Source organism: Corvus moneduloides, chromosome 6 (assembly GCF_009650955.1).
Source record: "Corvus moneduloides isolate bCorMon1 chromosome 6, bCorMon1.pri, whole genome shotgun sequence".
Classification (NCBI taxonomy): domain Eukaryota; kingdom Metazoa; phylum Chordata; class Aves; order Passeriformes; family Corvidae; genus Corvus; species Corvus moneduloides.
In genome coordinates, this window is record NC_045481.1 from 58,217,507 (window position 1) to 58,242,070 (window position 24,564).

Here is a 24,564-nt window from a genome sequence, read left to right on the forward strand (position 1 = left end):
GCAACTCTGTCATGGTACCTTAAACTTGCATGTTATCAATTCCAGGTGCTGAGCAGTCCAGTGAAGAACACTGTTTGCAAGAGTTGTCCATGCAGAACAGGGCAAACAGTCTTATGTGTAAAGTGTAGGTGATCTGTAGGGTTAGGCTCAGCCTTTCCTCCTTTTCAACATTCAGGACCTAATTATCAGGCATCTGTAGACTGGTGGAGTTCAACTGCTATACCCAACAGCAACAATGAACATGAAACAGTCTGAAATACTGGAAATGCCATGGACATGTCTGACCAGGCAACAGTCTTACAAAGGACAAAAAAAGCCAACGTCATCTCAAGTACGATGTCTACCCTTTATAACTAGTGAGCAGAAGGTTGGCTGGGATGATACTGACCTGATGTGATTGTAATTCTTGGTAACACTGATACTAGTGGTAACAGAATGTCCCATTACAGCATAATTTAGGCATCGTGAATGGATACAGCTGTCTAAAGATGGGTACTATGCACACCCAGAGGAAGCAAAAGGAAACTTCATTTAGTGATTTTTCATGCTCTGCTGACAGCTGCCATAAGGCTGTAGCAGTTGTATACTTTCCTTGGTAAGAATATTGTATTTTTCAGAGAAGTCATTTTCTGAAACCAGTTAATTAGGACAGTTATTTCTGGCCGTGGCATTTGTAGAGAACAGAAGGCATGATTGTTCTTATATTTGTTTCTCTGAGTCCTTTGATCGACTAGAAACTCTCAATGCTTTACGCTATAAATTACCTCAATCCTTTGGCAGTTCATTTCTTTTCTTGTGTACTTGGTTAGGAAAATGCAGAAATCCTTGTGACTCAGCTACAGACTACTATAAATTATGAAGAAATGGGGGAGGGGGTCACATTTCACGTTAGGAAAGGCAATTCTAGGAGGATGGAAGGATACTGGTTGCTAAATTTGAGATCAGCATCTTACAGTATCTCAAAATCTGAGCAGCTACTGCCACCTAGAGATGGACGAACCACATAGGCTGCTCGGGCTGTCTCTGGCAAGGGAGCCTGCACCATTAAAATGAGTTAATCCCAGTCCTTACTCCACAGTTTAAATTTAGTATATGAGTGCAGATCTTTTTTAGCCCTGTAATTGATGATTACCTGTGAATCCTGTTCTAGCAATGCAGGTAGCTAAATTTTATACAGTCTTCCTTGTGTGGCTTAAATAGGTAAGCAAAGAACCATCACTTGTAGTAAATCTTTTGTTGATTTAATTTATACTACACCTAAAGAAGTATTTGCAAATCAAATTTATACAGGTTTTGCACAACTATTGCTCAGACTTCATAGCCTTTGTAAAGCCTACACTAATAATATGCAATGTAGAATTAGTCCCTTAAGGATTTGAGTTGGGTTGAAGGTTTGTTCCCTATCCCATCTTTGAAGTCTCCTTGTTGGGGACTGTCCTTTAGTATATATTTGTTGGAATAGAAAAAAAATTTCTGATTTTCCCAGATGTATCAACTCCGCAGCCTTTAGATTGGTTTCACTAGGTTCAGAATTTTCTCAATTTAAAAATTAAGTATCAAAATTAAGTTGAATATGTAGCTATTTGTTGCTACCTCAAATCTAACAACATGAAATAAACTAGCTCGTTTTTTTGTTTTGTACATCAACCTGCTATAGCAGTTTCTTCCTCTGCATTTGAGGGAGAACCAGTGTTCCCTGCTTAATATGTGAGGAACTGATTACAGAGGGAAACAGTGAGCCTTTTTACCCCCTGAATTCATAATCTCATGTTCAGTTATTTCTGTTTGACTCTTAGAGACACAGTATGTTTTGGGGCTTTTATAATAACTGCTAGCTCTCAGCTATCAAATGCCTAGTGGAATAAGAAAGGCAACACAACTAAACCTGGAGTTGATAACATCATCTCACAGAGCCCTGAAAATGCAATCCACTAGCTAATTGCACATACTACATAACTTTCTAGGTGATGGCTTTTTAAATTTCCTAAGATATTTGAAGTCTGTCATTGTAAATTATATTGGGATAAGAGGTTAATCAAAAAATTCTGAGGGAACAGAATTTTCCTGTGGGAAACTGAGGAGCTATGATTCAGGGATATTTGCCACAAGTCAGGAAGCAACTGCAAACTGCTTATATCAGGGTGCTTGAGAGCTGTAATACCAAACTAGAGTTTCAAAAATTATCCTTGGCTCGGTGGAGTTCCACATCAGTCTCAGCCTTTCTGGTATGTGCGCTGAGTTACAAGTAGCATGAATGTAGCATAGAAGGAGGAATCTGGAAAAAAATTGAACTAGGCAAAACCTTGAGCAAAATGCTGTTATATGCTGTTTATTAGTTCAGCATGTAAAAGACTCGACCCAGAATCCTCTACTACGTACCTTTTAAAAGTGAGTTAAGCTTAATCTTGTGCTAATTCTAGTGCATATTGTGCCTTATCTAATGTAATCTAAACACTGTTTTCTTTAAACATAATGGCTCCTGGAGAAAAGCTGTTTCATCTAGATTAAGAAATTAAAGGTTATGATCTCTGGATTCCTTAGTCTGTTATGCCATTTACTTTTTAAGCTTGATGCAACATATAGAATCCATATGGTTTAGTTTATTCATCTTTACAATGGCCATGGTGCTCTCACTGAGTGTTCAGTATATGAGTCACTGAGAAGAAAAGAAATTAAATCTAAACTTTATTGAAAGGCTGGATTAGTAAAACCAACCTTTCCCCTTAGCCACAGCTGTCACTGTACCACAGAAGTGTATGGATATTGTTGGGATGAGTGACAGGACTTGTTCTGAAGTATTTCTAGGTAATTCTGCCTGCTGGCTGCCTCCATTAAGACTTGGATCTTCACTTGCTGTTTACATTCCTTCTGAGTTGATAATCCAGTTTGACTGAGCTGTAAATGCCGAGAGAAAAATGCTATTTGATAGAATTTGTACTGAGAGCCAGTGTGAGGAGGAAGCAAATTCAATAACAAGTTCAAGCTGGCAAGAGTGACTTAACCAGAACCGATGCCAGGAAACTGTGGTGAGCTATGACTGTCCTTCTGAACATCATGACCACCCTTTATCTTTATAATGGGTTGAACCAAAACTAGAAATAAACACATCTGAAGTTTCTCATTTTTGCTTTCCCAGATATAAACACTACCGTTTATGTCAATGTCATGATTTTTTTTGTTGTTGCCAGCTTATGTCTTGTAGACTGGTGAAGGATTGTTTTTATTTTATGGGAGGCAAAGAAGGATGCTTCACATGTCATTACAGCAGCAGAGTACTTACTGGTGTGGCATTGGCAAATTGGTGCCAATTAAAGGTGCAAGGAGAAGAAGCAGGTGCTTCTTTGCATCTTCTCACAGACATACAAACTTTTTGATTAGCAAGAGGATATCTGAAAATGAGTTTTCCCCTTAAAAGTTAATGATTGGCACAGGAATTTAAAACAAGGAATAAAGCTGCCTTCCTTGAAAGACTCATTTAAGTCCTTTTCTCTCTTGATTTTGCACTAATGCTAAATTTCTGCTATCCCCTGTGCAAAACTTTTTTGCCACTGCAACTGCAAAAGTAGGAGGAATGTCACCAATGAACAAGGTTGTTGAAAAAGAATAAGTGAGTCAATTCCACATGCCTCCATTTAAAAAAAAAAAAAGGCAAAAATAATGTTTAAGAAGTTAGTTAGAAGTCTAAGCCTCCAAAGAAGTCTACCTTTGAGATTGACAAACATCTTGAAGTCCATAAGCCTCAAGCATGAAGTCATATCACCTAGTTCTTAATCAATTTTGTTCAACATGGAAATGGTTGTATATTTTTTAACCTTCTCTGATTCCTGTAACTGTTAGGAAACTTACAGACTCTTATGCTTGGAAATCATTTCCCCTGCTTTTAGCTAATGGAAGGACAGGTATGCAATGAGACCTAGAAAACACAGTAAATAACTTCCATGTCTACTTTAAATTCAACACTTTGGAGCGAGTCTTCAGTCGCAAAGCACCACCAGACCTGTTAGTATTCAAATTGCGCTTAGAAATGCTAGAAAATGACTACAGGGGAACTGCTGATACTCTGCGTATCTTGTAATTTGTCATGTTCATGCGTATGTAAAAAACATGACCTGCAGTTTTTAAGGACAGTCTTGAGCCATTGGTATTTTAACATAAAGATGGCTCTGTGGAGATGCATTGGAAAAAAAGATGACCAGAACTCAGTCATCCTTTTTCCTTTTATTGTTTTGATGGCGATGGTGCTGCTACCCATATTACAAGTAGGTATAGCCTTGCTCTTCTCCATTTTATCCAAGTTAAGGATGACCCTTGGTACCTGGAAAGCTGCCTGATTTGTGTTTGTCAGGCTGGTAAATACCTACTTGTGCAATAGTACTTCTTTATGGGAATAGGTCTTTCCCGAATTTCATAACAAGTTTGCTGCAGGTAAAAGCAGACTCTGGTCTGGATGAGGTACAAACTTGTGCTGCATTTCAAATCAAACTTAGAGGTTTTAATGGTGAAGAATATTTGTATTTTAACACTAGTTTTGTTTTCCTTGTTGCTCTTTGTTATGTAGTGGTTGAGCCCACAAATTGGAAGCATGAGGCTAAAAGCTGAAGAATGAAAGAAGAAACGAAAAGCCATATGGCAATAGCAGGAGTTCCTGCCAGCCCACCTTTAGGCTCGTGACAACATGCCCTATAGTTAACCTACAGTCAGGAACTAATTAATGACACAGATGGAAGTGAGCTAGCATATGTATTCAAAGTAATACCCCTAAGGTTTTAATCAGCATCTTTCTGTGGTAGACATCTAAATTGCCATGGAGAGATTTGCAAAATATGTGTAGGATACACATGGTAAAGACAGTTTTGTGTAGTGGCTGAACTGAGGGATTCTGAGCAAGAACTCCCCTGTTCTCCTCTGGTTCAGCAGTGATTTGCTGTGCAGTCTGGGGTAAAATGTTTAACATACTTGTGGGCTTTAGGCTACCCAGGGGGAAAACATGGTTTCTGATGTGGTTCCTCCTCACCTAAGCATGTTGCAAACGATTGCAAAGCATTTTGGAGGCTTTGATAGCATGGTCTCCAAAAAGTGTTGTACAATTGGAGAGTCATAGCAGCTTAAGTACCAGATTTCTTAGCTTTTGCAACCTCTTTTCCTCTCCATAACTACTAATAATCTCTGGTAAGACAGCTTTGCTTTTGATTTTGAATAAGATGGTGACTTCTAGCTAGTCTGTTATGCTGTAGAGGTATTGGAAAGGGAGAATACTTAGCTGTTTCCAAGACTAATTGTGTAATTTAATGTTTCTTGCTTTAACTTTCTCTTTCCTCCCCCACCCCCAGCTATTAGAAGAGAAGCTGTCCTTCCCTGCAGCATAGTAGGATCTGCTTACATGAAGGGACAGGTATTGAAGTTTTTCTAGAGACGTGTTTATTTAATGACTGAAATCTCATATAGAAACCTACCCTTTGGAGCTTAAGGGCTCTTACAGTGAGAACAGTGCTTTGCTGGCAGCAAAGCCACTTTCTTCAGTGGGGGGCCGTGCATGAAACAGGACACCCAAGTGAGAAACATTAGGTGGTGTTGGGCTGGATTTTGCATACTTCTCGTTATAGACATGTCTGGGCTGTTTGTGTGTTTATATCAGTGAGGGAAGAGAGGAGCTAGCCTGCACACCTAGAAAGCTTTTTTCCTTCCTCTTTAAACTGTATTACCAAATAAGCGTGTATTCCTCAGGAGTCCTGAGGAAGCTGTTTTGCTGAAACCTGTCACATTTTGTTCTGATACAGCTATTAGCTATAGTTTAGGTTGTGACCCCATCTGATTTTCTGACCACATAAATACTGGGTCACCTTTGCAACTGATACAAATCTATGAACAGAACACTGTGGATTTATACCAGGCAGTGACTGTGTCCACCAGAATTAGGTCCACTGGAACTTACTGCTTCAAGGAACTTCAGTAATTTTTGTGGAAATAATTCCCCATGATGCCACAATCTGTTGTATCTGGTGGCAAGTATGAAAAGTCAGGAACCATATAACTTCATTTTTAATTAGGGAAGGGAAGGTCCTAATATCCATGTAATTCACAGAAATCACAGTGTAACACTCCTTGGTGAAAGAAATTACGCCATTATACAATTGGGAGAAGGCAGGAGTTGGATAAATTATTTTTTCCTGTAAGACTGCAGGGGCTTTTTTTTTTTCTATTTGTTCCATTAAATGTTTGTACCTTGAGCAGTACAACTAATGAAGCTTGTTTTCAAACCCTTGCATCTTTGCCAGGTGTACTCCTTACTCCTTCTTGTGATTCCAAACCCTTTCCCTTTGTGGAGCTTGTGGAATGAAAACAAAGATACAAAAAAAGTGTTGTAAGTCCATAAGTCTACTGATGTTTACCTAAGGATGGAGGAGGAGAGGAGCTTATTTGGGTCAGTCTCATGCTGGCATGCTGGTTATACAATGTGACCCTGTGTATCCCTCTATTGAATCTGGTTGAAGTTGGCCCCCAGACTTAAAATAGATTAGGGATAGAGTACCAGCCATAGCAAGTGCAAAAGTCTTGTTTCAGCATGAAACCACTTAGAAGGTGGGAAAAAAAAAAAAGCTGACATCTATAATGCTTTGAAATCTGTGGTAAGCTGCATTGTCGTTATAAAATATCAGTGGTAAAAGAGCACTTCTTGCCAAAGTGTTTTCAATACAGTTGTGTTAACATACTGACATAATTTTCCAATAGTGTTATCTCCAAAGATAAAGCTGTTGTCACAGCAAGAGACATGCAGGGCTGACTGCCCAGTGAATTGGATTAGACTCCCAATGAGCATATCCTTATACAAAGTTCTCATTACTCCGTTAACGTTGATTGAGGTGACTTTGCAAACCTACAGATTTCTGCTTCTGCTTTGGTTCTGCTCCCATGTAACTTAGGACTTGAATACTCCCAGTGGAAGCTTTTATTCTTTGCCCTGTGTATGGAATTATTTCCGTGGAGATGCTGTGCTGACAGCTGGACTGAGCATGTGTCAAGAAAAATCCACACACAAGGGCAGACAGCCAAAAGATGATTGAAACACCACTGGCAAATGCAGGAGTATTGTTAATACCTGTCAGGGCTCTTACAACAAGCATTTCTGGTTTCTGGTTCATGCACATCACAATGTACTAATCTGCTGCATTTCAAGTACTGGCTATGGCTAAAAGTAAGGTATTCTCTTACAGCAATGCCACATACAGTCAGGGTCTTGGCAAAGGTAAGAGTCTTGCAACAAGCAGGTGTAGCCCTTGCTCTCCTCCCCTCACCCTCTTGAAAACACTGCCTGCCCAAACCGCTGGTAACTGCACCGTCTGATTATGCTTTTTAACTATTGCTTTTCCTTGGCAAATCTTCACTTATGTTCCTGTTGAGTGCATAATGTTCTATAGGTCCTAAGGAAGCTGCCATTTACAGCAGAACTGATGCATGTGTGTGATGCTTTACATGCTGTTCAATAGTTTATAGGCAGTCTGTGAGATCCAACCTCAACTGGTGCAGGAACTTCTGGGTTGTTCCAGGGCTGCTGGACACATGTCACTGTTCAAGGGATCCAGCTCGTACTAGATTGCACGCAACATGATCTGTTCCTGCTTTTGGGTGCCAATTATCCTTTACTTCAGTATGAGCTTCATGTGTGTACTTGGCAGAATAGCTTAGTCCTGTGATGATTCAGTGCAGTGTTTCATACCAAAGAACCATAGTGAAATGGAAGACAAACCACAGATGCTGCTCAAAGGTCTGAGGTTCTGCCTTACTGTTGTTTTGCACACAGGTTGAATTAGCATTTTATAAAGCTCTAGTGGCTATTGAAGCAAATTATTTCAGAGAACTGTAATTATCTGCCCCCATGGAGGAACCAGATAGTATCTTGACATGGAGTAATTACTTAATGGATTGGTTTCAGGAGTTTCGTGGGGGGGGTGGGGGGAGGGCGGCGGGAGTATGTACTCTATTCTATAGGTGAGCCTTCCTTTCACAGAGGTTGCTTTAATGTTATTTCTGAATGACCACAGTAATGGCATGAACATACCTTGACGTATACGCTAAAAAGATTCAGGCAGTTTTATGAAGTCAGTTTTGAAATTGGCATTTGCTAATGCACAGGTTTTGGGGTTAGAAGTATCATCCCTACTGTACAGTATTTCTGATATGGCAATAGAAGTGCAGCATGTTACTCTACCCATGATATTTTGAAAAGCAGAAATAAACCTGTTGGTAGTGCTTTTATTTGTGGAGGACATTCATTGCATATCTTGGGATTTCAACATGAAATTTTGGGGAAAACTGTTGTGGTGAAGCATACTGTGTTTGATATGAATGGTAGCACACACACAAGCTCCTTTGGGAGCTAAGTTTCTTTGTTTGCACGGGAAGTTGTGATTCCAGCTGTAGTTTGAGTGCCCTGAGTGTGGTATGCTGTATGAACAGCTGGAAAGGCAGTAAGTGTGTCACTAGTTCAACAATCAGTTCCGATTATCAAAGTATAAAAATAGTGCACATCTCTTCTAAAGATATTGTCTCTCTGAAAATCTGTGATACCATCTGTGAATCTGGTCTGCTATTTCTTCACTTGTACATACTGTCAAAACTCATCTTTCCTGTTTACTGGTATGGGCAGACTGGGTCTGAGATCTGTCCAACAGAGAACCTGCTGGGAACACCTTGTAGTCCTGAACTTAGCCAATTTAAGTATAATATAAGCATGTTTACAATGAGTCTGTTCTGCACCCATTAAAGCAACTGAATTCCCACTCAGAGCTTTGAAGCAGGCTGTTTGAGTGTCTAGAAAGGTGTGAGCAAAGTTTGTAGGAAACTGTGATACACAGCTCTGTGAAAGATCAGGACTGTGATGTCATGGCATTATTATTTTGCCATTATTTTCTTTGGGTTCTTTCTCACCTCTGGTGAGAGGAAGAAGCTGTGATTTCTGTATGTATTGGGGAGAGAGTCCGATAAAACCTTGGAACCCCACCAAAAATGCCTTTTAGTGCTTTAGACAGATGCATGATTTCCAGAGCCATTGCTGGCGTTTCTTTGCTCTCAGAAGCTGTACCTCAGACAACATTCAGCAACATAAGATAAAAGCAAATTTCTCATGCTAAAAGTTGTAGTTAAAGCTAACACTACTTGTAACTTTGCTTGCTGTTTATCTTGGGCTTCAAAATACTTCATAGTCTCGGCTATCTCTGCCATTAAGACTAAGTAGATTTCATTACCTCAGGGAAAACCAACATGAGAATAAAAATGAAATAGGTTTATTCTTTCTGACGTGAAGCAACAGCTTACAAGAATACAAATTGGATATGGGTGTGCATGTATATCTATTGGGGAGTGGGTGCTTTATTTGCAGTAATAAAAAATAATTATATAGTTTGCTGCATAAATAGCCTCAAGGATAACTAGAGTGTGTCAGACATCCAGTTATGCATGTGATAAAGGTTAATACTATTTGTTCGCAGTACATTTAGTCTTTGCAAATCATGTGCTGACATGCATCCCATTTTGATATCTGTTCACACACTCTGGTAATGGTGCATAAAGCAGAAACTCATGCCTGTGGCATTCAGTAGTATTTACTAAATTGAACTTTTGTGTAAAGATCTTAGAAAATGGCAAGGCACAAAACGAATGTCACTTGCTGCTAATTTTATCTTCCTCCACACACTCCTTTCTGGAGAATAAAGCATGAATCTATTCACTACTGAAAGTTACTTCAACTCGCATGGCACATATCGGGATGCAGAAAAGTAAGTACATGTTCACAGCTGTTCCTTGGGTCTGTCTGCTGGAAATGCAACCTGTTAAGCTACTGGATTTCTGTTTAAAATAACTAAAAGTAATGAAATAAAACAATTAACTGGTGAATCCTCATTAAATACAAATACTGAAATAAATAGTACAGCAAGGTAATTGACTGCATATGTAAACTAGCTGTAGATAATTGACATAACCTTCATTTAATGAGCCTCCTTCCCATTAGTGGAGATGACTGCCACAATTGTGTCCTTACTCTAGCTGTAATTTTATGGACTTTATTGGAGTACGAAGTAGGTAACGTCTTCCTGAGATCCGATCTTCTGGGTGACCTCTTTTTCATTGCTACAGCTTCACTCTGCTGCATGAAAGCAGAAGAGGCATTCTTGCGGCCATGAGAATGGATGGTGTTCACGAAGCTGGTCTCAAACGTGATTTCTGACAGACACGTCTCATGTCCTGAGGGAATAGGTTAAGGCTTGCTCTCAGGGAGGCTAGTGTATATCTATGTTGTACAAGTTAGTGAGTGTACAGTGTATGGGACAACAATTGGACCAAAACTTCTTCTCCTAGAAAGGTCTTCAATCTTTTATGTCCAGAGATATGGCTGAACAGGAGTCCAAAAGGGTTGCAGCCTTTACTTGTTGTTCCTAGAAGGTGTGGAGTAGAGACCTGAACCTCCTACAACTGAGAAGGGAGGGAATGAGTGTATTATAGGACTACACATGCTGGAACATCAGTGATTTTTTTTTTTTTTTTTTTTTTTTTACTGTATGTTTCTGTATGCATATCTTACTACAGCTAGTCATGGCTACTCTGTTTGTCTGGTATTCAGTTGTATTGATACCCTCAGAACGTGCATTATCAACCAGGTTGCTGCAGTTAAGAAAAACTCAGCACTGGTGAGCCTCCATGGGAAATAGTTTCTCAGTCTACCAGGGTAGCCTCAGGCATAGATGTACATAGAAATGCTGGGGCATCTCCGTGCAAGGTCTCATAGTGGTGGATATGCCCAGCACAGAAAGGGTCAATACCTTGCTCGGTAGTAACAGGCTAGGAAAATAGGAAAATAGTTTTCTCCCATGTTCCCAGCCCAGTTCCTCTTCCACACAGGGTGTCACACTGACTGGCTCATAATCAGAAGGATGTATAATAATATGTTAAGGTTTGGTGCTTACAAGACACTTATTGTAGCAGGACAGGCAATACCTTTAATCTTTGCAATATAATGAAGATTTGGTAGTTGGTGAACAGAGAGGAAAAGGACTGGAGGCTGCCATCCAAAGTGTTTCCAATGACAGTATTGGTGCTACATTGGGATATTAGTCCTGCCTCACTAAGAAAGAGATGAACCATGCATTCATGTGTCAGTTCAACAATAGCTGAAAGGTTGTGTGATTCTACCCATGAAGTGAGATATCTTATTCTGCTATAGCATGTTAAACTAGTTGATTTTGAGCAACTGCTAATAAAAACTGCTACGGTATCTAAAATGAAGATAATTCCCAGGTGATAAAATATTACATCCTTATATTAAATCACTTGATATAATCTTGCTGCCAAAGATAAGGACTGTGTATAGTGTTCATGTCACTGTCAAGAAAGAGAGAAGAATGTTTTTACATCCTGCTTCTGGAGTTCAGCTTAGTCTGGGACTCATTTGCAGAGTAGTAGATGTTTGATCTGTGGTTGCTTGCTGGCAATATTCCTTATATCTGTGCTGTTAAAGCTTACTTTGACATACTCTTCTACAGTTATAAATGGGAGGAAGAGGATTGGCTTTTAAACAGATATGTTTTCTTGTGTATCATCAGTATGTTACGTGGGTAATGCCTATCTAAAAAATGCTGGTTTTCAGAGTCCAGTTGTACACAATTTCTTGCCATCCCAGATAATAGTGGTGGTTGTGTCATTAGATGGGATGTAAATTGATCAAACTTGACAGCAGTTTCCTTGCTAAATGGAAGGCAGAATTGATTAAGGAAGATTTAATGTGATATATAAAGTACTGTTAATCTGGTTACCAACCAGCTATTGGTGGAGGATGCTGAGGGCTTATCGAAGTCAATCTGTCCTCTGTTGTCTTCCTTTGAAGAAAAGCGCCCACATGAGTGAAGTTGCACAGCCACTATTTTGTTTTCACATCCCTGAGAGGTAAACAGCCCAATGACAGTACCAAAGGATGTGGCCTGGTCCAGGGATTCTTCTCCTTTTTTCACCTATCTAACTTGAAAAGCAACTGATCAACTCCAGCTGGTGTGCTTATCTGATGGGTGCAAACTTCTCCCTGTTCTGTGCTTGTCTTGGTGCCTCTCATGCCCTCTTTCTTTTGCTCTGGAAGGCATCTTGGGGGGCCTATGTGCTCAGAGTCCACCAGAGTCAAGAACTGGCCAGGACCTCTGGGCACTGCTTCAATAAAAATAACAGGAACTTGGTTAGGAGCCAGAAGATCTGTTTTCTCTTCACTGCTCTGGTGGCCACAAAGTGTGATGTGGGTGCTTGGGGTTCTTTTCATTTTAGATTTTGTATTAAACAATTCTCTGAAAAGAGAGTGTATAAATATTTTTTTTTTTGTTCCACTGGCTCTGCATTTGTATGTTAGCTGAGCCACCCATTTTCAAGACTAGTTGTCTTGTCTCTCATTTGATAAAGGAAGACTAGCAATCTTTTTCCTTGTTTTGTAAATCACCTCTGGAATGCCCCTTTTCCTCCCCTTGAGGAAGAAATCTGATACTCCCTGTAGAATGTTTTAAAAATCCCAACATGAAAAAAACTGCAAAATATTAATGTTCTGCATTGCTAGAGCAAACACTATTCTCCTGTGAGTCATAGATGTCACGTTTGTTTAATCTTAGTAAATCTATGCCACAACAACACTATTAAACAGGAAGAGAGATGGAGGGATGAAGGAAGAGTTGTGCTGGGTTAGAAAGGATTCTTGGCGAAAATCTTGTTTTGTGGGGGCCTGGAGATGAGGGGAGCATGGACATAAACCTGAACACTTCCCACCCTGCCTTCATTAAGTACTTTAAGACCTACATTTTGGGCATTGCCTTTCTAGTACACATTTCATTTTATTTGTATGTTTTATGATAAATTGTCTTTCCGTGTTAAGTCATAAGAGTACTAGATTCCCACAGCATTTTTGCAGAAGATAAAGTAAGTCTTTTCACACAGCACCCTGTTGGCAAACAGAAATAGCATTTACTCCAATGAGTGTTGCCAAGTATGAGGTACTTCCAAATGAACTTCAAAAGCTCTGAAACATGCATTAGCTGCTTTTTCAAAAATGTGAACAATGCCATTGCTTTCTAGCAAACAGAACTGGTGAGAACAGGGATCAAAAGATGAAAAAATAACAACTGGATGTGATAGATGTTGTAGTGGTGCTTTGGATCAGACAAAAAGCATAGCTCTCTGTCACTGCAGGATTTGGGGGGAGGTTCTTGTAACAGGACTTAAAGTATCTACTCTGCACTGAGATAGTGCAAGAGGAAACAACTTCTACCCTGAGGAGACTTAGCAAAGCGCTTGGGAAGGAGTTCATATGAGCTCCAAGCGGTTGGGAGTCCTGATAGGAGTGAGTTGTGCTGATTCCAAGCCTGGTGAGGAATTTCCTTACCAGCACTCCTTTCTGGTGCTACCCCTCCTCTCTCATTGAGGGCAGAAATAAGCATACACATAAACATCAAAGCATGACCCTTAACATGTGCCAGAATTTGGGGCAGAATGTGAGAGAAACAGGCAAACTGCTGTGTTTCAGTATGGCAGATGACCTGGTTGTGCTGGGTTTCATGATGGCCTCTGGGCTCTAATTAGGCATAAATAAATGCTTTGCCCACCTGAGAACAGGTGGTGTGGGGCCCTGGAAAAGTAAAAAACAGTGGTTCTGCTACTGTCACTTCAGTATAGCTCTTACCAGCTCTGTAATCCAGCATGTCCTTTCCATGCTGTTCACATGATGCAAGCTATCTGTCCAGCTCAAGCTTAGTAAACTGTTCCAGGCCATTTTCTTGTTCTTTGTTTATGTATATATATACCTTCTACATTTAGATGAGAAACTGACCTGCTGAGACCTCAGAATTATAGGGCTTCTTTCTATGTTTTGAAGATTACTTTCAAAATACAAATGTAGTTTATCCTGGTGCTGCTCAGTTTTTTTGTGGGCAGAATGACGAACTATTATTTGCCATAAAGAGATCTTCAAAATCAAGTATTTACATTTGCACTTGAAATGGAAGTTTTGGCTTTCACAGCTGTGAAGCTGTCTTTTACTGCTGAAATGTTGCATTGCTAAATAGCAGTTCTGCTTTTGCTGTTACTTGAAATAGGTGTAATTGGTCAATAAATAAGGATTCTGCATAGCATCTAATATAATACTTGCTACAGAGAGGTTTTAGCATGTAAGAACAGACTTGCTGGGATCAATGTTGCCTGTGCTGCAGCATACGTTTTTTCTGAAACTCTAAATGAAAGAACACTCTTTTAAAAGAGGATGCTTTATCACTGGTAATGAGTTGCAACTGCATGCAGCACATGTCTGTAGAAAATACATAGTCTTGTGACAACTTGGGTGAATTTTTATTACTCCAAATCTTGTAAGTTAATTTATTTTTCTTGGTTTTAACAGTTCCACCAAGTGAGAAGAGTGATGACCATCCTTTTCTTTACTATGGTTATCTCATACTTCACTTGCATGAAAGCTGCCCCAATGAAAGAAGCTAGTCTAAGAGGACAAGGCAGCTTGGCTTACCCAGGTCTTCGGACCCACGGGACTCTTGAGAGCCTAAATGGGCCCAGTGCTGGTTCAAGAGGACTGACATCGTTGGCAGATACTTTTGAACATGTCATAGAGGAGCTTCTAGATGAGGACCAGGACATCCAGCCCAGTGAGGGAAACAAGGATGCAGACTTGTATACATCCCGAGTCATGCTAAGCAGTCAAGTGCCTTTGGAACCCCCACTGCTCTTTCTGCTCGAGGAGTACAAAAACTACTTGGATGCTGCAAACATGTCCATGAGAGTCCGGCGCCACTCTGATCCAGCTCGCCGTGGGGAACTGAGTGTATGTGACAGCACGAGTGAGTGGGTGACAGCAGCAGAGAAAAAGACTGCAGTGGACATGTCTGGGGCAACTGTCACAGTCCTGGAAAAAGTTCCAGTACCCAAAGGCCAGCTGAAGCAATACTTCTATGAGACCAAATGCAACCCTAAGGGGTACACAAAGGAGGGCTGCAGGGGCATAGACAAGAGGCACTGGAACTCCCAGTGCCGAACTACCCAGTCTTACGTGAGAGCTCTCACCATGGATAATAAAAAGAGAGTTGGCTGGCGCTTTATAAGGATAGACACTTCTTGTGTATGTACGTTAACCATTAAAAGGGGAAGATAGTGGATTCATGTTGTATAGATTATATTGAGACAAAATTATCTATTTGTATATATACATAACAGGGTAAATTATTCGGTAAAAAATAATTTTATGGACTGCATGTATGACTGAAGTTTATACAGTACAGTGGTTACACAGTCTATTTATTGAACATATCCATGACCAGAAGGGGAACAAAAGTCATTTGCGCACAAGTTTAAACAAACAAACAAAAAAAAAAAAAAAAAAAAAAAAAAAAAAGAGAAAATCAAGCAAACAAAAAAGTCTGCATTACATTCCTCCATAACATTGTGGTTTGTCGCCGTTGCCAAGAATTGAAAATATAAAAAATTTTTTAAAAAAAAAGGATAAAATTGCATGCTGCTTCAATTGTGAATTAATGATAAACTGTCCTCTTTCAGAAAAATAAATTGAACCAAAACATTCTGTTTACATTTTAAACAGTAAGTATCTTTAGTCTGTTAGTATATATGTTTACTGCTTCTAACTTCTGATAGCGTTGAAATTAAAACAATGTCAAGGTGCTGTTGTCATAGTTTTACTGTTTCTCTTTTACTTTTGAACTCCCATCAGATTGAAAAAGAAAAAGATCATGACCTTATTCTGGATTAGAAACAAATTTGGTTTTTGTATGTTGTGAAGGTGTTTGCAATAGCAGTCCAACTACTGACAAAAAATAATAAAAAGAGGCAACTGAAAAAGAATGGTGATGTTCCACTTCACATTGTTGAACTTCAGGCTTAAAGACAACACTTATTTAACTGTATGACAACATGCTTTTTTGGTTGTTGGGGGGGGATGCTGTTGTTGGGGGTTTTTTTGGTTTTTCTTTTTCAATTTTCAGTCTTTTGAGACATGCATTTGCTTATACCATGTTTGCATGTGTTTGAAATTTTTTTTTCCCCCTTTTCTCCCTCTGGAGGGACATTGGTTGTGATCTTTAAGTATTTCACTTACCATAGAACTGGAGCTTGTCATATAGAGAATATTCTATAATGTTGAGAGCAATGATTTTCATATAATAAAAGACTGTGCTTGGATCAAATGTCTTGGTGAAGCACGGTGAGAGTGTCACTAGAAAAAGGGTCTAGAGGAGAAGATGGTGGATCTGAAATCAGATTGGTTGTGGGACTTTATAGCTCAGCCAGTTTGGGAACAAATAACAGTGATTTGGGTTGACTGAGGCTATCCCAGTTGCAGTCATTACTGAACATGGTCCTGTGCATTATGTTAGAGAGCGAGAGCTTGGCCATGTACATGGATGCCCTTCCCCTCCACAGCGTGCCAGTGGCCCCAGGCCTGCAAAGCTGGTGGGCATTTCTGCCTGAAGGAGCCCTGGAAACTGTCTTGGGAATGAGACAGAAAGGAGCCCTGCCTCTAGTAGAAAGCAGTTAGCATTGTGTTCATGTGGCTCTGCCTCTGCTGTCAGACTTATTTTATGAAACAAATATTGACACTAAAAAACCACTCTTGAAGTAAATGAAGAGCAAGCGCTGGAGGAGTTGGCTTAACTTGCTTAGGTTCTGAGAGACATGTTTAGCTCTGCATTCCCTGACAGAAGTATTGCTAAAAAGGCGGGTTGTAAGGCTGGGAGCTCTGCATAGCACTTGCACTGGCTACAGTGGGCTGAGAACAGAAATAGCTTGTTAGTAAGCTCACTGAAGGCTGATGCTATATTTGTAATTCCCATAGACAAGAAAAAAAGTAGCTGAACAAGTAGGAAAATACTGCAAAATACAATCTGCTTCTGAATGCTGCAGAATCTGTGTTTATTAAAACCTTGACTGGGCAAAGCTTACTGAAATATGTTGCCCTCAGTAATGCTCTTTGAAGAGCATATTTAGCACTGATTTTATGTCATCACTGGTAGAAACCCATGCCAGAAGCTAACAGACACTTTCACATTAGTGATTTCTTCTACTTCAGGTAGAAGGGCAGCCCCTTCCTGAGAATAACTGGCTGTCAAAGTGCCAGTGGCTTTGGCCATGTGCACACTGGACTGTGAATGAGGAGGGTTGTGTGACCCACCTGAACTTCAAAGTTCAGCCTTCCCCATCGATTGCTGATGGGGATTTCCCACACAGGAGAAAAAAAAAAAAAAAAACAACAAAAAAACCCAGAAATAAACCCAAACCTTACTGATATTATCAAAACTTCATCTACGATATTCTTCGTGCAAATTAAATCATAGAATCAAAGAATGTTTTGTGTTGGAAGGGACCTTAAAGATCATTTATATCATGGGCAAGTACACCTTCCACTAGACCATTTCATTCCCCTGGGTCCAGTACCTGTGTGTGCATTGTAATTTGCATTTAGTAAACCCAACATGAGTCAGGAGCTATTCTCAGCAATACTCCTAATCTGCAGCAGAGAAGCGGTATAATGTTGGCTCCTCTCAAAACAAGGGTTGGTTGCTTTTAAGGAAAGGATGATGCTCATGTGGGAATAACAAATCAGTCATCTAGACTGGAAAAAAAAAGATAGCTAGGATCTGACAGTAGTCTAATTCAGATACAGGAATAAAATAACTACTAGTTCAAAGAAATTGAATTTCCAAAAGAGAAGTGTTAATGCATAAATCATGCTAGAAATAAAGTTCCTTACTTCCCAAAGTTAACTATGACTGTATCTTTTACTTATAAATCCTCACCTGGCACAGTAAAGGTGTGGTGCAGGTGTGGCAGAATTAGAACAGTGGGCTGGTAGGTTCATAGGGGTAAAGGACAGCCCATGCAGGTGGGGAGGACTAAGGGATGGAGCTGAGAACCTAGAGAACTGTGTCTAGTAACTACACCCAGAGTGATATTCCCCATAACATGCCAATTCTATACTTATTGATAGAAAGTGAAACTGGCAATTAACCTGCAGTCCCATGGCTCTCCCGTGCCTGACCTTATACATGGTCACAGGCTGGGCAGTTGTAGTTAAAACAGAGACAGAGAGGGGCGGGTCGGTTGTCCTTCATATCACTTAATTAAACTCTTGCTGTGGTCTGTCTGTGACAGAAGTATATCATGCATGTCAGCAGGCCTAGTGCTGTGTTAAAGACTCTTGCAACTGTAAGTTCATGTCTGTGGCCTTGTTCTCTATTATTCATCTTGTGTAACATAAATATTTATTGTATATTTATATAATTTTATGGTTTTTTTGGAAAATACTGAAATTGGCATTAAAATTTAAAAGCAACTGCATCATATTGTAAATATAATTACGCTATATTTAAGTGTACTGATTAACATAATATATGTTTAACTAGAGTTTTTTATGTTTTTAAATATATTTTCGAAATACATATATATATATATATAAAACTTGGGGTTTTTTGGGGGACCATGTGACTCTTTTCTCTAATTGTAAAACAAACTTGAGTTTTACTATAAAGATGTGTGTTATTTGTTTAAAAACAATTTTTACTCTATTTTAGCAATAAAATCTCACTCGGAGCGCAGATAGCTCCCTGTTTCGTAGCTGGACAGTTAGCATCGGGAGGGAAGGGATAGCAAGAATTTACTTCACATAAAAGTTGGGGATACTCACAGAATGATGTATTTCCATTTAATTCTAGCACAAAAGTCCTCATGAACTAAAAGCCCATGAATGACACATATATGGTTTTACTTAAGTATAAAATCAAGAGTGTAATGGATATGAGGGGGAGGGAGTTTCTACCCTTAATTACTAAGGGATAAGTGAGACATAAACTCAATAGCTGTAGTCATGTACCTGATTTTTAAATGGTGTCATTTACATTTATATCCCCTGCACTGATTTATGACCCTACAGAGTACTAGGAGTGGAATTCCTTGGATTTAACATCTTGTTAGCATTTCTAAAAGAATATTCTCTACTACAACTGCCAAGCCTGTATATTTAATTATCCCATAGCCCTATAAATCCTATAAATGCTATAATCAATAAATCCTCATCATGAGTAGAAAACTCATATAATTTGAGAGGTGGGGCAGGGGGGAGCACAAACCCAAACGCTTACAAAAAACTGTTGCTGCAGATTTTTCAAGAGCCCAGCACCAGCAGTATCTCACAAAAACTGAGGAAATGCTTCTTCTGCAGATTGTCATTTATATTAAACACACATGCATGCACATTGCTTTCTTTATTGTCATCTTAAAATAAGCTAACAGAAGCAGTAATGAATACTAAAATATTTGGGGTGTGGATGAACAGAGCTATGTTTTGACCATGCCATGTGCCTGCTCCTGACTGCAGGAGCTGGCTCTGCTTGGACTCTGCCTCCTCCCTGAGGTAGGACAGAGAAGTTGCTTTAGCTTATTAAACATGTTGATTATATGACATGGGTGCCTAGGGAATGAAATGCACACACTCAAAATAACATATTTGAGCTACAGAGGAAGATACAGGTGCTAACCATCCCTCCATCCATCCATGCATCCATCCATCCACTCTACTGAGTCCTACCTCTATAGGGGAAAACAAAGGTATTTCCATGGCTTTTCTCACTTGGAGCAAAAAAAAAAGATACATAGCTAGACTTTAAAATTACTCAGCAAAAAAATAATAGAAAGCAGTAAAAGAAGGTTTTTGAATAGAAGTGAAGGCTACATTGAAGAGGGGGAGGATGTTTATTTCAGTTTGTCTCAGGTGGATCTAATACACTGTTTCCACAGGCTCTTTCCCCTAATTAGGTCCTCATTGAGAGGACACCTTCTGGCAGGTCAATTAAAATGAAAAAGTAATTGATTCACTTGTTTTGAGTAAATATAAAGAGCACCGATGTCTGACCTTATGAAGGAATTGGAATTTTAAAGTCAGGAAATTTCTGTAGGGGGTGTTTTGGAAGAGGAGGAGATTTTATTTTCTTTTCTGAGAACTTCTTTTATAGGTAGAGTTTGGTTTTTTAAAACAACTTGCTACCATTTTGGGTACTCAGAGACTGTGGTTTTGCTATAAATCAGAGAATTTAAAGTGATAGCTTCATTTTGATGCCTACAGGAGAAGGACTGGAGATAACACAAGTGGGTCCTGCTTTTCCAGGCAAGATCTGGATTCACCTGTGGAATTCAAAATGCTTCTGGAAAGTCTTTCAAGTCTTTTAAATCCTGTCAGACAGTGGCAGAAAACACTTGGAAGTAAACTGCTCTTTGCTGCACCAACCTCTCTCTAGTGAGACAAATGGCACATAGCTTCTGGGTTTTGCTTTGCTGTACAAGGCTGAGTCTCTAAAACCTGCCTGTGACCTGCTCTGTTCTCCATACTGAAGTCACACATATGTATATGTATTTATCTAGCTGTAAAATCGCTGTTGGTGCTGCTCACTTGTCTCTGATGGTCAGGCTGCTGCTGTGTTGTTGACTCCATGCAGGATTGCAGCCACTCCACCTGTTGCTGCAGGTCCTTGCTCTGTAGGCATAATGTGCAGAGGGAACAAGGAGTGGCAATTCCCAGTAATTGCCAGGCCCTGGGAGGACCACGCAGGTAGCAAGGGCTTCCCTGCTGCCGAGAGTCCTCCACTGCCTCAGCTTGCAGCAGACACTGCTGATCTCATCTGAACAACCACTGCCAGTTTGCTCATGCAGGGATTTCAGAGATGAGGAGGAGGATTTGGCACAGAGCTGTCAGGCTTCTTGCCTAAATCCTCTTTTCTGCCTCTGCCAGCAAAGGGATGGGTTACAAGGAAGGATATGTCCTGCTGGGAGTGCAGTTTTGCACTTCCAGAAACAGCATGTCATGAATCTACACTCTGAAAATGTTTCCCTTTGCTAAAAGAATCCTTTCTTTATACTGTCCCCTCCTCGCCTTTATTAAAAAAAATCTGGTGTAGCTTAAGCCTATAAAGTTCGAACTGCAGTTCATGTATGTAAACGAAGCTGTCTTCTCCTCCTGTGTTATGTTCATTATAACAGCCTTTAAAACTGCTCAGATTCTAAATAGGGGTGCAGATACCTAGTGTACTAAATATTCCTTCAACTGTCATCTACGCTCAGGGTTTTAAATGATCTTAAGAAGGTTTCCAGTTATAGATTTTCTGACCTTTAAAGACCATTCTGCTGGGAGACTCATTTTTTCTCTAACCCCAACATGGTCCTTCATAGAAGTTCCACTATGTTTGGGAAATTCCCAACCTTGGGAATCTATTCTTTCAAGACAATATAAATTATGTGTGACCATGCTTCTGTTACAAAAATAGTGCTGCCAATGTCACCATTTACTTCCATTAAACAGCCCAATGAGGCCCTTTCACTCCTAGATGTACACTCTGCTCTTACACACAGGGACTGGTACAGCTGTAAAATTGAATGAAAGGATGTACCCAAAAAAGCTTTGAGAAATACAAAAAGAATAAATCTAGTGAGCTTTGTTGAGAGCAAAGTGCAGGTGATATACTGCTGCTTCCCCTTTTCACAGCAGCAGGCAGGACATCCCCACCTTTGCCATTCAGCAACAAATGCATACCTAAAGTCCTGTTTAGCTACAAGAAATTTAAACTGTGCAGCATTTTTTTTTTTTCTCTTAGTCCCTCTGGTTTGCTTTACTCTTGGGCTAAGCAAAATATCTGTCGTTGATGTCCCTGTGTAGTGCAGGCCACCTGGGGAGCAAGAACAGCCTCAGCAACACAAGTACATTTATTTCAAAAAAATAAAATCACTACATCACCTTGTAAATTAATACCTTTTTTTGCCTCGTGGTAGCTACTGCTCTCAAGGTTGCAGCCAAAAGGATGTGCTGATGTAAGTGCAGGTCTCTGCTAGCAGATGATTGCCAGTGCTGGGCTGCAGCAACGAGGTGATGCATGGTTGTGTCACCTAATGTCAAATCACCTCCCAGCGTGTTACAGATTTTGACCACTAGTCTCCTGGATTTGAGTAAATTGATCTTGGAGATGCTACTGTCTGGCTGTTTAATTCTGAAGGGTACAGAGGAAGTCTCACTCAGCTTCAGCTGAACTTTTCAAAACAGCCATATTATCTTACACTTCTTTTCATTTGAGTTCCCCCTCCTTGTTGCCAGCTGTGCTGGCGTGGATCACTCACTTCCCCATTTCAGGGGATATAAGTTCAGACATGCCCATTCAATCTTGCTAATAGCTGCTGGTGCATTCCGCTGAGCTGCACAGGTCTCCACTGAAGAGCTGTCATGATGGCAAGAGATGGAAACAAAGAGGATCCTGCTACCAGCTTGCCTTGCCCTGCTGTGCAGTAGTAGGTATCAAACGACTTCTTGTTGGCTCACTGCAAGACATAGATGACCCTGTGCCTAAATACTGACAATGGTAATCTCAGCTCAGTGCTTCAGGATGAATAAGCTATGTCCCTGTTTTCAGAAGTCTTGTTGCAAACAAGCTGTCTTGTGAAACAGAAATTCATCACCTGAAGTGCCAAATAGCAGCTTTGTTTTCCAGGGGAAAACAGGGCAAAGGCTTGGAAGAGGCGAATGGAAGGAAAGCATCAGTTTGTGTGTTCCCTTAGAATATGCATTACCGTTAGCTTCCCAAAAAGATAAAAATCTTCATATGACTGTACGCATTGAGGCCTTGATAGTCAGGTATTTTATTTCAGTGAGCCTGACAAGCCCACAAGGGACCACAGGACCCTTTTTGCCAGCTGTTAAATTCATCTTGCACAGTGTGGGACACAGAAGAAAGACAGACAAACACATGAAATCCCTCAGTAAATCTGTCAGGTAGGCATCTGCAGTTAGCAGTAGCAGTGCTGCTCTTGTCTGTGTTTTCTCTAATTAAACCAGAGATGCCAGGCATAATTCTGCATGTCCTTACAGCTTTGTAATTGTTGCCTACATGGAAAGTTGGAGGAACAATGGAAATAAAGTAGTGCAAAAAATAGTTATATGAGCTAATTAGCCCTATCTGTCACTGAAAATAGTGGATGGACTGCCTTGCTTGAACTTCCAATGCAGTACATTAATATGAAGAGATCCTGAAATAAAGGGTTTCTGTAGCCTAAGATGACATTAGAGCTCTGCAATCCACTACTTATGCAATGGTCACATCATAAATTCCCTTTAAGAAACACAATATTCTGTTCTGTGCTTCGTAGCACAACAGCTATGGTTTCTAAGAGTTGGTGCAATGTCTCTAATAAAGTATGAATCAGGCATTGAGTTGGGCTGTATCTATGGTGTAATTTACAGTTTGGTGCCAGACTAATGAAATGAACACCTATGCAGTGATGTGTTGGAGCATTGCAGAACAAAGCTGCAAGCCCAGAGACCTCTGCAAATACTCTTTCTTGGAGCTTTTGTTTTTCTCTCCTTTAAATAGGGCAATTTTTCCTTAATCACAGAGCCTAATTCTGCCTTTGAAAAGCACAGTCTCTACTGAATTTAGTGGGAGGATTAAAGAGCACTCAATAAATCAGTAGAGAATAATTCTAGCAGAAGTCGTTCTGGGCAGAATCAGTTTCAACTCAGGAGAAACTTGGGATGAAGACTGGCAGAGGAGTAGTCTGGGAGGCAATTGCCATAAAATTGCCCCATTTCCATCCCCATCCTGCGACTTGGGAAAACTGGGGACTTGGCCACCACTGGAGGTCAAGCATGAGGGTGGCCACATTGGTGATTACATTTGGTGTGTGCTTCCTCAGAAATGTACTTCTGCTCTTGCAGAATAACATGGAAAAAACTCCATGTCACTGGCATAGGGACCTTGACCCCAGTGTGGTGTGTGCCTTTGTGGATTTCAACCCCAGTGACCACTGACTTCAGAGGACGATTGAGTGGGACCTTGTCTGGTCTAGGAGGCTGCTCAGAGGGCATGGGGTGTAGAGCTGTCTCCTGGGGCCTGCAAACAACCACATGTAACTTCTTTCCACTGCTTTGGTCTTCATGCTCTGAAGTTGTGTGAGTTTGCCTTTCTAGTAAATTAAAGTCAGGCCAGTGGTTTGTTTTGGATTTACATAGACGTATTTGAGCTACAGCCAGCCTAGGGGATCCAGCAGGGATGAGAAACCTGCCGTGTCTCTGTGGTGCTACAGACTTTACATGGCCTCAGGCACAGCTGAGCTCCCTGGCTCTACTCTCCCATTAGGTTTTGCCATTTTGCTGCTGTTGTTGTTGCTCAGAATGTTGCTGATTATATTTTACCAGCAGGTTGCCAGCCACAGGGCTCCACGCCTGGACACAGGCAGATGTCCTGCAGCTGCACGGCTGGCTGGGAATTGCCATTTTGCTTTGAAGCAAATGAGCTTGTTCCACCCGACAGTTTTCATCCTCCACCATACAGAGCACAGACCCTCTGCTCTGGTTCAGGTCTGTGGCCACCATCTGTTTTTGCCTCTTTGTGTCCTATAGATTGTACCCAGAGGTTTCTGTCATTACCCAGGAGGGGGTTTTCCTACCTCTGTCCCTAAGCATTGCCAGGTCCCAATAAAGAGTCACTTAAGGATTTACCTTTA

General features: G+C 40.4%; 1 protein-coding gene across 4 annotated transcripts in view; it reads left to right on the forward strand.

The window, feature by feature from the left end:
- BDNF (brain derived neurotrophic factor) overlaps positions 1 to 18,556 on the forward strand; it is a 40,420-nt gene extending 21,864 nt beyond the window's left edge. For all 4 annotated transcript variants that reach the window (XM_032112643.1, XM_032112642.1, XM_032112641.1 and 1 more), the window contains exon 2: positions 14,411 to 18,556. In XM_032112643.1, coding sequence (XP_031968534.1) covers positions 14,411 to 15,172 — 762 coding nt within the window. In that variant the 3' untranslated portion in view covers positions 15,173 to 18,556. The remainder of the gene's footprint in view (positions 1 to 14,410) is intronic.
- Positions 18,557 to 24,564: the final 6,008 nt, after the last annotated feature.